Source organism: Aegilops tauschii, chromosome 2 (assembly GCF_002575655.3).
Source record: "Aegilops tauschii subsp. strangulata cultivar AL8/78 chromosome 2, Aet v6.0, whole genome shotgun sequence".
Taxonomy (NCBI): domain Eukaryota; kingdom Viridiplantae; phylum Streptophyta; class Magnoliopsida; order Poales; family Poaceae; genus Aegilops; species Aegilops tauschii.
In genome coordinates, this window is record NC_053036.3 from 455,242,263 (window position 1) to 455,257,808 (window position 15,546).

A 15,546-nucleotide genomic window follows, 5' to 3' on the forward strand; every position below is an offset into this window, starting at 1 on the left:
TCATGTCAGAGTAAGACCTCGTATTCCCACAGCTAGGGCATGGACAACACATAAAACCATTCTACTTGTTTGCCTCAGCCACAGCGAGAAAATTATGCAGGCCCTCAATGTACTCGGAGGTGCGTCTGTCACCGTACATCCATTGTCGGTTCATCTGCGTGCATTATATATAATTAAGTGTGTCAAAAACTATTACAGAACATCATGAATAGATAAGTGACCAAATTAATAGAAGTTCATTATCACATTAAAACCAAAGTACATACATAGTTCTCATTGAACAACATATAGCTCTCCAGAGCATCTAATTAAACCATACATTGAAACTATGTAAAACATTTCAATGCAACAACAAATGCGATCATAATCGCAACCAAGGTAACAATTGATCCAACGGCATAATGATACCAGGCCTCAGTATGAGTGTCATATTTTCTAATCTTTCTAATCTTCAAGCGCATTGCAACCATCTTGATCTTGTGATCATCGACGACATCCGCAACATGCAACTCCAATATCATCTTCTTCTCCTCAATTTTTTTTAATTTTTTCTTCAAGTAATTGTTTTGTTTTTCAACTAAATTTGACCTCTCGACAATAGGGTCAGTTGGAATTTCCGGTTCACATACCTCCTAGATAAAAAAATCTATGTCACGTTGGTCGGCATAATTTTCATAAACAATAAATGAACCAAATAGTTATAAAAGATAATATATACCACATCCGAATCATAGACAGTACGAGGGCCGACGGAGGCGGATACCAAAACCATCGCACTATATAATAACAAACAATAATAAAAGTAAGAAAATTACACAAGTATCTATCTAAATCATACACATAAGAACTTTTTTTCTTTTAGAAAGAAGATAAGATCAAGAGGTTCACCACGGTGGTGCCGGTGACGAGATCGGCACGGGCGATCGACGGCGGTGAGGACGGGGACGGGACAGGACAGACCGCCAAACCTAGACAAATCTCGAGGAAAATGGAGTTTGGACAAGGAGCTTTGAGAGGAGAAAGCTTAAGTGTGGCTCGGGCATTTCGTCGAACACCTCATGTGCATAGGAGGTGAGCTAGAGCACCACAAAGCTCTCCCCTCGCCGGCCAGAAAAACAAAGCAGTGAAGTGCTCTGCTCGCTGGCGAGGGGGTATATATAGGCATCTCATTGGTCCCATTCGTGGCTGGAACCGGGACTAAAGGCCCTTTGGTCCCGGTTCCAGCCACGAACCGGGACCAATTGTTGTGGGCCAGGAGCGAGGCCCATTGGTCCCGGTTCGTGTCTGGAACCGGGACCAAAGGGGCCAGACGAACCGGGACCAATGCCCCACGAGGCGCGGCCGGCCCCTTGGACTCACGAACCGGGACCTATGCCCCCATGGGTCCCGGTTCGTGACTGAACCGGGACTAATGGGTTGGCCAGGCCTGGACCAAAGCCTTGTTTTCTATTAGTAAGGACAGTTCTTCCAACTCCAATGCAGGTAATCTATTGAGCCAAGCATACCTGGGAACCGGCGAGCTTTGTTTATCTTCAAAAGCCTTGCGGTGTCTTCAGCATTGGGAGCTCTCAAATATTCCGGATCAAACGCTTGTACATTTCCAACTGCGAAGTGCTTGACACACATGATGGCTTGACTCTCACCCATGGACAAATGATCATCAACTAGGTCCGTCGGAATACCGTATGCTAACATACTCAAAGCGGCTGTCACCATTTGAAAGGTGATATGTCCGAGTTTTCCGGCGGCATTCCTCCTTTACTGAAAAAACCGATCATGACTCGTCAGTTTCTCCGCAATGTGTTTGAACAACTCGATGCTCATCCTAAAACAATGCCGAAAGTAGGACTCGTGATATATGAGATCCTTCACAAAATAGTACCTCATCAATCTATTGTGGGCATTGATCATGTCCCTCCATAATTTTTGACGACTGATAACCGAACCACCATGATTCGGAGATTCTCTACGAGTCGAAGTCAAACGAAACACCGACGCCGACCGACCTCAGGTAAACTCATCGAAAACTTCACCTCGTGCTCAGCCACTGCAGTACTGCTAGCCAGTCAGCTCATCAAGAAAATATACGACGCATCTTGTGCTCGTCAGACAATCGCCCTGTCGTCGCAGCTCGCATTCCTGCTGCGCGGTTTCCGGTGGCTTCGCTGCAGATCCCCAAGAAGCCTCAGAAGAAATTGTTCCTCGCGGGCTGCTATCTATGATGGATCCCGACGCCAAGGAGGGCGGGCCACTACAAGAAGCTGGCCGCAACGGCAGCGCCGAATGCGGCGTCGCCTCCCCCTTCCGTTGGCTGCGGCGGCTCTCCCGCGAGCTGCACTGGAGCTTTGTGCTTTGTTATCTCTGCCCAGGGTAGGAGATGAACTCACGCACACAAGATAGAAGAAGAGCACACAGGAGTTTTGGCACCGCACAACTTGTGCCTTTTCTGACTCTCTTTCTCTTGATTAACCAAAGTGATTACGGGGTATTTAAAAAAGAAGCAAACGCACAGGCCAAGTCACACACCGGCCTGATCATAAACTCACGCTCCACACACACACGTACTCCACTAAACAAGTGCATGCACATCCAGCCACTCTGATGGATCAACTCAACGTCTTTGCCTCAACTAACTCAGCTCACTTTGAGCTAGTCTCTTGGCACGGCAACGTATAGATCCATCTCGCTCTCGGCTGTATGCATGTACCGATCAAATCTACCTAGTACTTATGCATGTACTCACAACTCCTGGCTTCACTTGACCGATGACCAGCTCGCACCATTGCCGATCCATCAGTCCACTTTACCATGATGCCATGCATCGCTGTACTAGACTTAGACTAAACAGACCCAAACAGAAATAAACTAGATGAACTACTAAACAACAATGGTTAACACCAACAATCACCCCCTTAACCTTGTTGTGCTTTAGTGAGAACTCCATGGAGACCTTCAGTACAGCCCCAGGTTGTTGTCGGCGGTCGCGTCGGCGAGAAGCGCCCGCTCCTTCTTCGGCTCGGTGCAGTCCCTCGAGTAATGCCCATACTCTTGGCAAGTGTAGCAGCGGACCTTCCGTATGTCGAAGTTTCTCTTCTTCTTGCCGGCGCGGCTGCGGTAGCGAGCAAGCCACTCCTCCTCCGTGAGGAGCAGGCGACTCCCACCACCCTGGTCGTAGTTGTTGGCGCCCTCGTCCAAGTCGCTCCGGTCCTCCGCCGTTTTGAGCCTTCCCACAAGCTCTTCCATGGACATGGTTTTAAGATCAAGAAGCTGCTCAATGGCAATAGCTACCTGGGTATACTTGGACGGCACGATGCGGAGAAGCTTCTTCACGACCTTCACCTCGTCGAGGTTCTCGCCGAGCGTGCGCAGCTTGTTGGCGATCCCGTTCATGCGCATGGCGAGCTCATCGAGGGTCTCGCCGCTCCTCATGCGGACGGCATCAAACTCCTTGAGGAGAGTCTGCGCCTTGGCCTCACGGACGCGGGCATCGCCGACCCGCATGATCTTGATGGCATCCCATGCCTCCTTTGCCGTCGCCTTCACGGCAAGCGTGGAGTGCATCTCCTCCGGCACGGCTCGCAGAATTGCCGCAAGCGCCGCCCTGTCCTGGCTGAAGCTCCCGCCTCCCTCGATGGCGTCCCACACGCGTTGGGCCTCCATGTTCACCTTCATGATCAGCGACCACTCGAAGTAGTTCGTCGCCGTCAGCGGCGGGTAGACGACGGTGCTGCTGGCCTAGTGGACGACCTCCTGCTGCACCACCACCTCACGGCAGCCACGCCGTGTCGGGCTCCGGCCTCGGCGCACCACCGGCGAGGCCGAGACACGGCGGCGACCCGGCGACGGAGTGCGCGAACCTTCAGTCACCATGGCTCTGAATACCAAGTGTTGTCTCTGCCCAGGGTAGGAGATGAACTCACGCACACAAGATAGAAGAAGAGCACACAGGAGTTTTGGCACCGCACAACTTGTGCCTTTTCTGACTCTCTTTCTCTTGATTAACCAAAGTGATTACAGGGTATTTAAAAAAGAAGCAAACGCAGAGGCCAAGTTACACACCGGCCTGATCCTAAACTCACGCTCCACACACACGTACTCCACTAAACAAGTGCATGCACATCCAGTCACTCTGATGGATCAACTCAACATCTTTGCCTCAACTAACTCAGCTCACTTTGAGCTAGTCTCTTGGCACGGCAACGTATAGATCCATCTCGCTCTCGGCTGCATGCATGTACCGATCAAATCTACCTAGTACTTATGCATGTACTCACAACTCCTGGCTTCACTTGACCGATGACCAGCTCGCACCATTACCGATCCATCAGTCCACTTTACCATGATGCCATGCATTGCTGTACTAGACTTAGACTAAACAGACCCAAACAGAAATAAACTAGATGAACTAGTAAACAACAATGGTTAACACCAACATGCTCGCCGTCTTCGCCGTCTACGGGGCCTGCCAGGGCGTGGGCAGCGCCATCGGGGTGGTCGCCGCCTCGTACTACAGCAAGGACGTGCTGCGCCTGCAGCCGTCCGCGGCGCAGCTCTACCAGGGCATCGTGGACTCGCCGTGGGTCGTCAAGCCCATCTGGGGCCTGCTCGCCGACGTCGTGCCCGTCGCCGGGTACCGCCGCCGCCCCTACTTCCTTCTCGCTGGTGAAAATATTTGGGGACTTCTTCTTGATTCCACCACACTGAACATCATTTCACGGTTGGTATCCTGATGCTCTGTGCTCTGAGGTTAATGCAGGCGTGATTGGCGCAACATCTATGCTTATGGTTTCCGTGCAAAGCAATCTGGGGCTCATACCGGCGGTCCTAGCCTTGACGGCGCAGAGCGCAGGCGCGGCGATAGCCGACGTGACGCTGGACGCCCTGGTTGCGCAGAACAGCATAACACACCCGTCACTCGCCGCCGACATGCAAAGCCTGTGTGGGTTTTGCTCCTCATTTGGGTCATTGATCGGGTTCTCCATGAGCGGCCTTCTTGTCCACTCCATGGGCGCCCAGGTCCGTTGAGTCTCCTGTTAAGCTATCAATTCTTTCCCTCACATGCCGCGACATGTGAATTCGATGTTCTGGGCGAATGATATGCCTTGTGCTTGCTGTTTGAAGGTGGCTATTGGCTTGTTGAGCATCCCCTCGGCACTGGTGTTCTCAGCTGGGATTCTCCTGAAGGAGAGCAGAGTGACAGACTTCGATTACAAGCAGGTCAGACGGCACACTCCCCTTTTTTTTGTCGGGTTGAATTACTGAATGCAGTCTTTGCACACTGATGCCATTTAAAGCCTTTGCTGAATCAGGTTCATAAGAAGTTCTACAAAGCAATTCAGTCAATGGGGACAACACTCAAGTGCCCTGAAGTCTGGCGGCCGTGTTTGTACATATTTGTTTCCCTCAATCTAAGCCTGAACATCCAAGGAGGAATGTTCTACTGGTACACAGATCAACTAACTGGACCAGGGTTTTCTGAGGTGTGCACATGCCTAGATATCATCATCACAGACTAGGAGTCTGAAAAAATATACATGCCGTTAATGGTTAAATCTGCATAGGGAGCTGGTATTTCAGTTAGAAGCCAATCTGGTTATCTGGCCAGAACTCTCTGGCTGGAAGACAGCTAGATGCATGCCACTTTGATGCAACATAATTTATTTATGTATATATGTAGCTTCCATAACCATAAGTAGATGAACATGGTTTTGTGTACTGTCTTAATATAGCTAAAGCAATCTACATTCAAATCCGACTAATAAGCTTCTGAAGATGGCCTGCCAGTCTGCTCAAATGTTCCAAAATAGCAGTCTCAGTCAGATCTTAACCCTTTATCGTGTGATATATAGTACAAATTTGCATGGTGTGCTATAGGTTACATTGACATTTATGATACTCATTTGTTGCCGAAGAAACTTACGGAACATTTGCATTGTGACAGGAATTTATCGGTGTGATCTATGCGGTCGGTGCAGTGGGTTCACTACTCGGGGTTGTCCTATACCAAAGTGCTCTAAAGGACTATGATTTCCGCAGCATGCTTTTATGGGGTCAGGTGCTGTCAAGCCTGACAGGGATGCTTGATCTAGCGCTGGTGACCCGACTAAACACGAAGGTCGGCATGCCGGACTACGTTTTCGCGGTGATCGACTGCGGCGTTTCTGTGGATGCCGGTTCTAGTACTTTGCTCCAAGCTTTGTCCTCCGGGCATCGAAGGAACCTTCTATGCGCTGCTCATGTCTATACAAAATGTGGGGGCGCTTATGTCTGCGTGGTGGGGTGGCCTACTGCTGCACACGCTGAATGTGACTCGATCGGAGTTCAGTAACCTTTGGGCAGTTGTGTTGATCAGAAACGTCTCAAGGCTGCTTCCGCTGACGCTACTGTTTCTTGTTCCTCAAAGCGACCAGAACTCGACGCTCCTTCCTGCGGAGATGCTCCACGATGACGAGTCTACAGAAGCTGTCAAGGATGGATCGGGCAGTGCCCAGTTTTCCGTCCTTGTTACAGATGATTCAAGTTGTCATCCTTGCATTGAGGATGTTCAAGATGAGAGAATCAAAGTGACTGATGATGTAGAGCTGATCCCACTGATGAACAAGAACAGAACAGTTGGGTGATCATCTCATTCATAAGAGGGTTGATTCATGATCCATTTACGCACGACCTTCTGATTATACGCTTCGGCAGCTGTTGCTAGGAACGCACACAATTTCTTACCGCATGTTTATCTGTATTTTGCATAGGTAAAAGCAGCTGAGTAGCAAGTGAAGCATACGTTTTCTTCTTTCTTTTCTTAATGTAAAACAAGATAGAATAATACAAATATCAGTCCACTCAGCCATTGTATTGAGCAGTTCTCATTTCCTGTTCTCAGTTGAGTTGAAGCAGTGATTTCATTTCCTTCTGTATCAGAGAATCGTCCCTGGTTAGCATAGTCTTTTCCTTTTTTTTAGAAATGGAGGAGGACCCCCGGCCTCTGCATCTGGACGATGCATGCAACCACTTTATTAATTATTCACACAAAACCTTACAAAGTCATACAACAGTAAGACTGAAGCCATCGTCTAGGCAACAAAAGTGTCGCTACTCCTATCCAAGTGATGAAGGGATGCTGATAGTCTGGGCCTAGTACCAAACAGACCTCGCAGCCAAACCTAACATCTAAGACCTGAGGTCCCATCCAGGACGCCTGCAGGGTATGGGTCACCTACCAGTCCGGCGCACTCCTCAACCAGGACGCCTGCCGGGTCTGAGGCCGCCGCAGCCACCTGCCACCAATCCATCTTCAGAGCTGTACTGCTGCATCTACCTTGCCCGGTCTAGCTGCCGTCGATGCCACCACGACGCCAGACCGCGTCACCCTCCTGCGCGAGTCCATCTCCGCGCATCGGACGCAGAGTCACCACAGCGCCATGCCACCGAGACCCGCCGCCATCAATGAGTGAGATGCCGCACCGCTCCACCAAAGAATCCGTCCTCTGGTCCTGCATCCAGCCGCTGCTCAAAAAAATGATGCCCCCATGAGGGAAAACGGCGCCCCAAAAGCACCGCCATCGTCTGATCCGGAAACTCCGGATCAAGGTTTTCACCCAGAGCAGCGCAAGCAAGTCGACAGAAGCTGCAGAGGCGATGTCTTCAACAAGATAACGACGCGAAAAGCGCCGCCATCGCCCGCCATGACCCGAGTCATAGCATGGTTTTCACCGGCAGCCCCGTCTCCCCACTGTACGCCGAGACTGGATGCGAGAATCCACAACCATCTAGCCAACCACCTCCGGCGAAGAAGATGGCCACCACCTCCACGCCGAGGGCCAGAGCCCCTGACGTCCTCGTGTCGCATGCCTAGTCCAGAGGCCGCTTGCCGCGCCGGAACAAAGGATGCGCACGACGGCTCGAGGAACCACCATCAAGATCCGAATGGGATCCAAATCGGACACCCTAGCCGCCGACGTGATCTCTTCGTCGCCGCCACCAGCACGACAACCCTGGTCGCCACCGGCCTGCGCCATCGCCCTTGGATCGGCCGGAGTGGGTCGCCGCCACCCAGATCCGATCACCGGCCGAGGAAGATTGCCGCCGCCGCCGCTGCGGCCCGCAGGCTTAGCCTGCGATGCCCTCGGCGGCGGCGGCGGGAGGAGAGGGAGGCCCGGTGGGGAGGAGAGGGAGGCCCGGCGGAGAGGCCCCGGTGCGGCGCGGCGCCGCCGCACGGGGGGAGGAGGTCAAGGGGGGAGGAGAATGAAACCTGTGACTTCCACCAAGGTTATGGTTGAGATGTTTGCATTTTGAGAAGACTGTTCTTTGTGGGTTTGAAGTGCTAGTATCTTAGTGCACGTGGTGCTCTGCATATTGTAGACACCCCACTCCCAGTGCCTCATGTGTAAGTGTGTATCACAGGCACGAGCTAGAATTTGGTGGTGTGCTTGCAAGAAACCAAACTCTCGTCGGTTACGCCAGCTCTGGTATCCGAGACTCTTGGTAGCACCTTCGATGGGTTCTTCTTCCTCCCGGCAATCGACACCCGGGGAGGCATCATCCTCGCATGGCAAAGCTGCCAGATCTCCCTATCTAATCCCATGATTGGCGATCATCATGTCTCCGCGGTTGTGAGCCCCACCACGGGCGGACCTCACTGGTGGCTCACCGGCGTCTACGGCCCTCAGGGCGATGACGCAAAGCTTGCTTTCCTAAATGAGCTCCAAGACCTCCGATCCAGCGTCTCGGGCCCCTGGCTTCTAGGAGGCGATTTTAACATGATCACCTCGTTGGCCGACAAGAATAATGATCGCGTTTCTCGTCACACGATGAACCGTTTTCGCCGCTTCATCTCCGATCATGGCCTTTACGACATTTACATGCATGGCCGGTGCTATACTTGGTCCAACGAGCAAGCGAACCCCACCCTTGTTCGGAACGACCGCGTCCTCTGCACCCCCTCCTAGGAGACGTCACACCCTGAGTGCCTCTTGCGATGCCTTTCTTCTGTGGCTTCTGATCACTGTCCATTGCTCATCGATTGCGCCGCCCACTCTCCTGGAGGCCGACGTTTCCACTTCCAAAAGTACTGGCCGAGTCTTGATGGTTTTCAACATACGGTGGCGAAGGCCTGGAATTCTGTGGCTCCTGATCCGGACGCCTTTCGGCGCTTCTTTGCGCGCCTGAAAGCCACAGCCAAGGGTCTCCAGCGGTGGAGCGCGTGAGTTACCAACAGCATCAGCACCCAACTCGGCGTCGCCCGCGAGCTCATTGCGTGATTTGACGCTGCCCAAGACATGAGACCCCTTTCCACTGCCGAAGCGTGGCTCTGACGAGAGCTTAAACAAAAGTATCTAGGCCTCACGTCCCTCCAGCACTCCATTACACGCCGGCGCCTCCGTCTTCGGTGGCTCAAGGAGGGCGAGGCCTCCTCGGCCTTCTCTAAGATTCATGCTTCTCACCGGGCGCAGAAGAACAAGATCATTGACCTCACCGTCAGTGGCCAGCGAGTTTCTCGAGAGGCCGACCTTGCCCGTGCTGCGTTCAATCACTTCACCACCATCCTTGGGTCCCAAGATGGGCGCGCTATCACGATGGATCTCCAGGCCATTGAGCACCGATCCTTTGACCTTTCTGAGCTTGAAGTTCCATTCACCTCAGACGAGATTTGGGATGCTATCAAAAAGCTCCCTTCCGGCAAGGCACCAGGCCCGGATGGGTTCACCGCCGATTTCCTTCGATCATGCTGGGACGTCATCAAGAACGACCTCTGTGCTGTGCTTCGACAAGTTATACGCTCTCAACGGGCAAGCTTTCCAGAGGCTCAACGAGGCCCTGGTCACTCTAATCCCCAAGAGGCCGGACGCCGCCACCTTGTTCGATTACCGCCCCATCAGCCTCATTCACATCGTCGCTAAACTCTTCGCCAAGGTTCTCTCCTTGCGGTTGGCGCCTAGACTCGGCGAGTTGGTCTCCTCCAATCAAAGTGCCTTCATTGTGGGCAGGAGCGTACACGACAACTTCATTCTTGTCCAACAAACGACATGGCAACTTCACCGGCTCTGACTACCTCGCGTTCTGCTCAAGCTGGATATAGCCCGCGCCTTTGACTCAGTATCTTGGCCGTTTCTCCTTCAGATCCTCAAGCATATAGGGTTCGTACCTAGATAGCGCGAGTGGGTATCCATACTCATATCCACGGCATCTACTCGGGTGATGATCAATGGCACTCCGGGCCCTCCCATTGCTCATCATCAAGGCCTTCGGTAGGGTGACCCTGTTTCACCAATGCTCTTCACCCTAGTCATTGGTGCGCTGAACTCGCTCCTACAGTTTGCGGTGACCAAGGGCATCATCCGGCGACTCACCGACCGCCTGGCTGCTTCCAGCATCTCCCTCTTTGCAGATGACGTGGTCATTTTCTGCCACCCCGATCCCTCCGAGCTCGCCGTCGTTAGCGGGCTCCTCGACTACTTTGGGGCTGTGTCAGGGCTACGCACCAATGTCGCCAAGTGCTCGGCGGCGCCAATCCAGTGCACCCCCGAGGTCTCTGACGCGGTTGGCTCTTCTCTGACCTGTCCGGTAGTGGCCTTCCCCATCCAATACCTAGGCCTCCCCCTCTCCCTCCGCAAGGTGCCTGCCTCTCACCTGCTTCCCCTCATCGACAAGCTACTCCGCAAGTTGGCAACCTGGAAGGCCGCGCTTCTCTCGCGAGGGGAACGCCTCGCCTTGGTCTGGCAAGTTCTTATGGCTATGCCCATGCACATCCTTCTGGCCATGTTGCTATCCCCACCCATCCTCAAGAAGGCGAACCGGATCATCCGCGACTTCCTATGGCACGGCCGCAGAGATGCCCGTGCTGGATCTTGTCTTGTTAGCTGGGCAATAGTTTGCCATCCTATCGAGCTTGGCGGGCTCGGAATTCGTGATCTCCACCGCACCGGCATCTCCCTTCGCGTCTGATGGCTTTGGCTTCGTGCTTCTAATGACTCTCGCCCATGGTCACATCTCCAGCCGCCCTCTGAACCCGAGGCTCTCCAGTTCTTCCATGCCTCGACGACCTGGTCCATTGGCAATCACACATCTTGTCGCTTTTGGACTGACAAATGGCTCCAGGGCTGCTCTATCAGTGACTTCGCCCTGAGAGTTATTGCTCTTGTCCCAAGCCGGCCCCGCCAATCACGTACAGTCGTTGCTGCCCTTCAGGATCGAGCGTGGATCGGTGACATCCATGGCCACCTTGGCCCGGCGGCTGCGCTTGAGTATTTTGACCTTTGGTGTCGGCTGCAGGCTATCACTCTATCCCAGGAACCCGATACCATTCTATGGAAGTGGACTGAAAACGGGGTTTACTCCGCCTCTTCCTGCTATAATGCCCTATTCACCGGATCTACAATGTCCGAGCACTGGCGCCTCGTGTGGAAATCGGGTGCCCCCCTCTCAGTCAAGTTCTTCATCTACCTCGCCTCCGTCAACCGGTGTTGGACGGCCGACCGACTGGAGCGGCGTGGCCTCCCGCATGAGCCTGCATGTGTGTTGTGTTCTCAGCATGCCGAGACCTTACACCATCTCCTGGTGGAGTGTGTATTCTCCCACATGATTGGCATGGCATCCTCTCTTGGTGTTGCCCCGATATCACCATACCTGATGGCTCCCTTGGCTTCCTAGACTGGCTCAGCGCAGCCCTTACTACAGTGATCCAGGAAAAGCGTCGAGGGCTCTCCACCATTGCCGCCCTGACGGTTTGGTCCGTCTGGCGCCACCGCAATGCGATCATCTTCGACAAGATCATACCCTCCCCCGCCTCCCTCCTGGCTGCGATCCAGGATGACGCCCGCTCCTGGACCTACGCAGGAGCCAAAGGACTGAGTAGTATCATCCCTGTAACATAGACTAATATCTGGGCTGAGCAACCCACTCCAAGCTCATTGTGCATCTCGGGCACGCCTTGTAGTGTACGTGCCCCTGATGCCTAACCTGTACGTTTCTTCCCTTTCTATCAATGCAATGATACGCTAACCGTAGCGTATTCGAGAGAAAAAAAGAATTTGGTGGTGAAAACTGTCTTTTGTTTAACTCGTTTTTGGATGGTAAGTTGATAGTGAAAAAACGAAGTACAGATCTAGCGTATGTTATATGTGGAACAATTGACTTTGCACTCTCTTGACACATAAGTTCCATTCCAAGTTCATTGAATAACTGAAATTTGAATCAGGACAAAGTGTTGCCGCTCCCGTGAAGAAACCCAAGGCTGGACCTAAACCTGAGACTGAGTGTTTCTACTGCAAGGGGAATGGTCACTGGAAACAGAACTGCCCCAAGTACTTGGCAGATAAGAAGGCTGGCAACGTCAACAAAGGTATATGTGATATACTCATATACATGTTATTGATGTGTACCTTACTAGTGCTCGTAGTAGCGTCTGGGTATTTGATACTGGTTCGGTTGCTAATATTTGTAACTCAAAACAGGAGTTGCGGAATAAACGAAGATTGTCTAAGGACAAGGTGACGATGCGCGTCGGAAATGTTTCCAAGGTTGATGTGATCGCCGTCGGCATGCTACCTATACATCAACCTTCAGGATTAGTTTTAAACCTAAATAATTGTTATTTGGTGCCTACATTGAGCATGAATATTATATCCGGTTCTTGTTTATTGCGAGACGGTTATTCATTTAAGTCAAAGAATAATGGTTGTTCTATTTATATAAGTAATATCTTTTATGGTCATGCACCCCTTGTGAATGGTTTATTCTTATTAAATCTCGATCATAGTGATACACATATTCATAATATTATTGTCAAAAGATGCAAAGTTAATAAAGGTAATACCACATATTTTGTGGCACTACCGCTTAGGTCATATTGGTATAAAGCGCATAAAGAAACTCCATACTAATGGACTTTTGGAATCTCTTGATTATGAATCATTTGAGACATGTGAACCATGCCTTATGGGCAAGATGACTAAAACTCCATTCTCCGGAACACTGGAGTGAGCTAGTGACTTACTGGAAATAATACATACCGATTTATGCGGTCCATTGAGTATTGAAGCACGCGGTGGATATCGTTATTTTCTTACTTTCACAGATGATTTGAGTAGATATGGGTATATGTATTTTATAAAACACAAGTCTGAAACATTGAAAAGTTCAAGGAATTTCAGAGTGAAGTGGAGAATCATCGTAACAAGAAAATAAAGTTTCTACGACCTGATCGTGGAGGTGAATATATGAGTTACGAGTTTGGTATGCATTTAAGACAATGTGGAATTGTTTCACAGCTCACGCCACCTGGGACACCACAGCGTAATGGTGTGTCCGAACGTCGTAATCGTACTCTATTAGATATGGTGCGTTCTATGATGTCTCTTACGATTTGCCACTATCGTTTTGGGGTTATGCATTAGAGACAGACGCATTCAATTTAAATAGGGCACCGTCTAAATCCGTTGAGACGACACCGTATGAGCTATGGTTTGGCAAGAAACCTAAGCTGTCGTTTCTTAAGGTTTGGGGATGCGACGCTTAGGTCAAAAGGCTTCAGCCTAATAAGCTCGAACCCAAAGCGGAGAAGTGTGTCTTCATATGATACCCTAAACAGACCATTGGGTATACCTTCTAACACAGATCCGAGGGCAAGATCTTTGTTGCCAAGAATGGGTCCTTTCTAGAGAAGAAGTTTCTCTCGAAAGAAGTGAGTGGGAGGAAAGTAGAACTTGATGAGGTAATTGTGCCTTCTCTCGAATTGGAATGTAGCACATCATAGAAATCAGTTCCCATGATGCCTAGACCAACCGAAGAGGAAGCTAATGATGATGATCGTAAAACTTCGGATCAAGTTACTACTGAACTTCATGTTGGGAATCGTTGCATGGAAAAAAATTCTACGCACACGCAATGATCTATCCTTGGAGATGCATAGCAACGAGAGGGGAGAGTGCGTCTACGTACCCTCATAGACCGTAAGCGGAAGCGTTTCACAACGTGGTTGATGTAGTTGAACTTTCTTCGCGCTCCAACCGATCTAGTACCGAACGCATGGCACCTCCGTGTTCTGCACACATTCAGCTCGGTGACGTCCTCCGCCTTCTTGATCCAGCAAGACAGCAAGGTAGTAGATGAGTTCCGGCAGCACGACGGCGTGGTGACAGTGATGGTGAAATGATCTCCGCAGGGCTTCGCCTAAGCACTACGAAAATATGACCGGGGGTGTAAAGGGTGGAGGGGGCGCCACACACGGCTAGGCAATTGTCTGTTGTGTGCTAGGCGCCCCCCTCGCACATATATATACGTGGGAGAGAGGGAGGAGCAGCCAAAGGAGGCGCCCAAGTAGGAGGAATCCTACTTGGGGTCCCTCCCAAGCCGCGCCTCGTCCTTTCCTTATTTGGAGTGCGGGGAAAGGCAGGGGAGGGTAGCGCCCCCCCCCCTTCCTTTCTCCCATGAGAGGGAAAGGTAGGAGGGGCTAGCCCTCCCCCTTATTCTTCCCTAGGGCTGGCCAAACAAGGGAGGGGCGCACCAGCCCCCTCGTGGGCTGGTCTGTCACCTCCTTTGCCCCATAAGACCCATAACTTCCCGGGGGGTGCCCGGAACCCCATCCGGTGACCCGATTCCTTCCCGGTACGTCCCGAAACACTTTTGGTGTCCAAATACCGTCGTCCTATATATCAATCTTTACCTCTCGACCATTTCAAGACTCCTCGTCATGTCTGTGATCTCATTCGGGACTCCGAACAATATTCTGTCACCAAAACATATAACTCATATAACACTATATCGTCAACGAACATTAAGCGTGCGGACCCTACGGGTTCGAGAACTATGTAGACATGACCGAGACACCTCTTCGGTCAATAACCAATAGCAGAACCTAGATTCCCATATTGGCTCCTACATATTCTACGAAGATCTTTATTGGTCGAACCGTTATGACAACATACGTAATTCCCTTTGTCCATCGGTATGTTACTTGGCCGAGATTCGATCATCGGTATCTTCATACCTAGTTCAATCTCGTTACCGGCAAGTCTCTTTACTCGTTCCATAATACATCACCTTGTCACTAACTCCTTAGTCATTTTCTTGCAAGCTTATGATGTGTATTATCGAGAGGGCCCAGGGATACCTCTCCGATACTCGGAGTGACAAATCCTAATCTCGATCTATGCCAACTCAACAAACACCTTCAGAGATACCTTTAGAGCATTTTTATGATCACCCAGTTACATTGTGATGTTTGATAGCACACAAGGTATTCCTCCGGTATCCGGGAGTTGCATAATCTCATAGTCGAAGGAATATGTATTTGACATGGAGAAAGCAATAGCAATAAACTGACGATCATTATGCTAAGCTAACGGATGGGTCTTGTCCATCACATCATTCTCCTAATGATGTGATCCCGTTATCAAATGATAACACATGTCTATGGTTAGGAAACCTTAACCATCTTTGATCAACGAGCTAGTCTAGTAGAGGCTTACTAGGGACATGGTATTTGTTTATGTATTCACACATGTATTTAAGTTTCCAATCAATATAATTCTAGCATGAATAATAATCCTTTAT

The 15,546-nt window shown here is 50.8% G+C and overlaps 1 protein-coding gene and 1 pseudogene across 1 annotated transcript; both read left to right on the top strand.

Annotated features, from left to right (window-relative positions):
* Positions 1 to 1,522: 1,522 nt before the first annotated feature.
* LOC109744075 (probable folate-biopterin transporter 2) lies at positions 1,523 to 6,620 on the top strand (annotated as a pseudogene).
* A 3,070-nt stretch (positions 6,621 to 9,690) lies between these two features.
* Positions 9,691 to 10,938, top strand: LOC141041115 (uncharacterized). The gene is made up of 2 exons (XM_073507226.1): positions 9,691 to 9,906; positions 10,309 to 10,938. The coding sequence occupies exons 1-2, from the start codon at positions 9,691 to 9,693 to the stop codon at positions 10,936 to 10,938; spliced, it is 846 nt and encodes a 281-aa protein (XP_073363327.1).
* Positions 10,939 to 15,546: the final 4,608 nt, after the last annotated feature.

Excerpts from the sequence above, each read along its gene's own strand:
- LOC141041115 (XM_073507226.1), top strand. The coding sequence starts at position 9,691 with ATGGGTTCACCGCCGATTTCCTTCGATCATGCTGGGACGTCATCAAGA. Across the intron at positions 9,907-10,308 it reads TCGCTAAACTCTTCGCCAAG|TTTGCGGTGACCAAGGGCAT; the intron begins GTTCTCTCCTTG and ends TCGCTCCTACAG.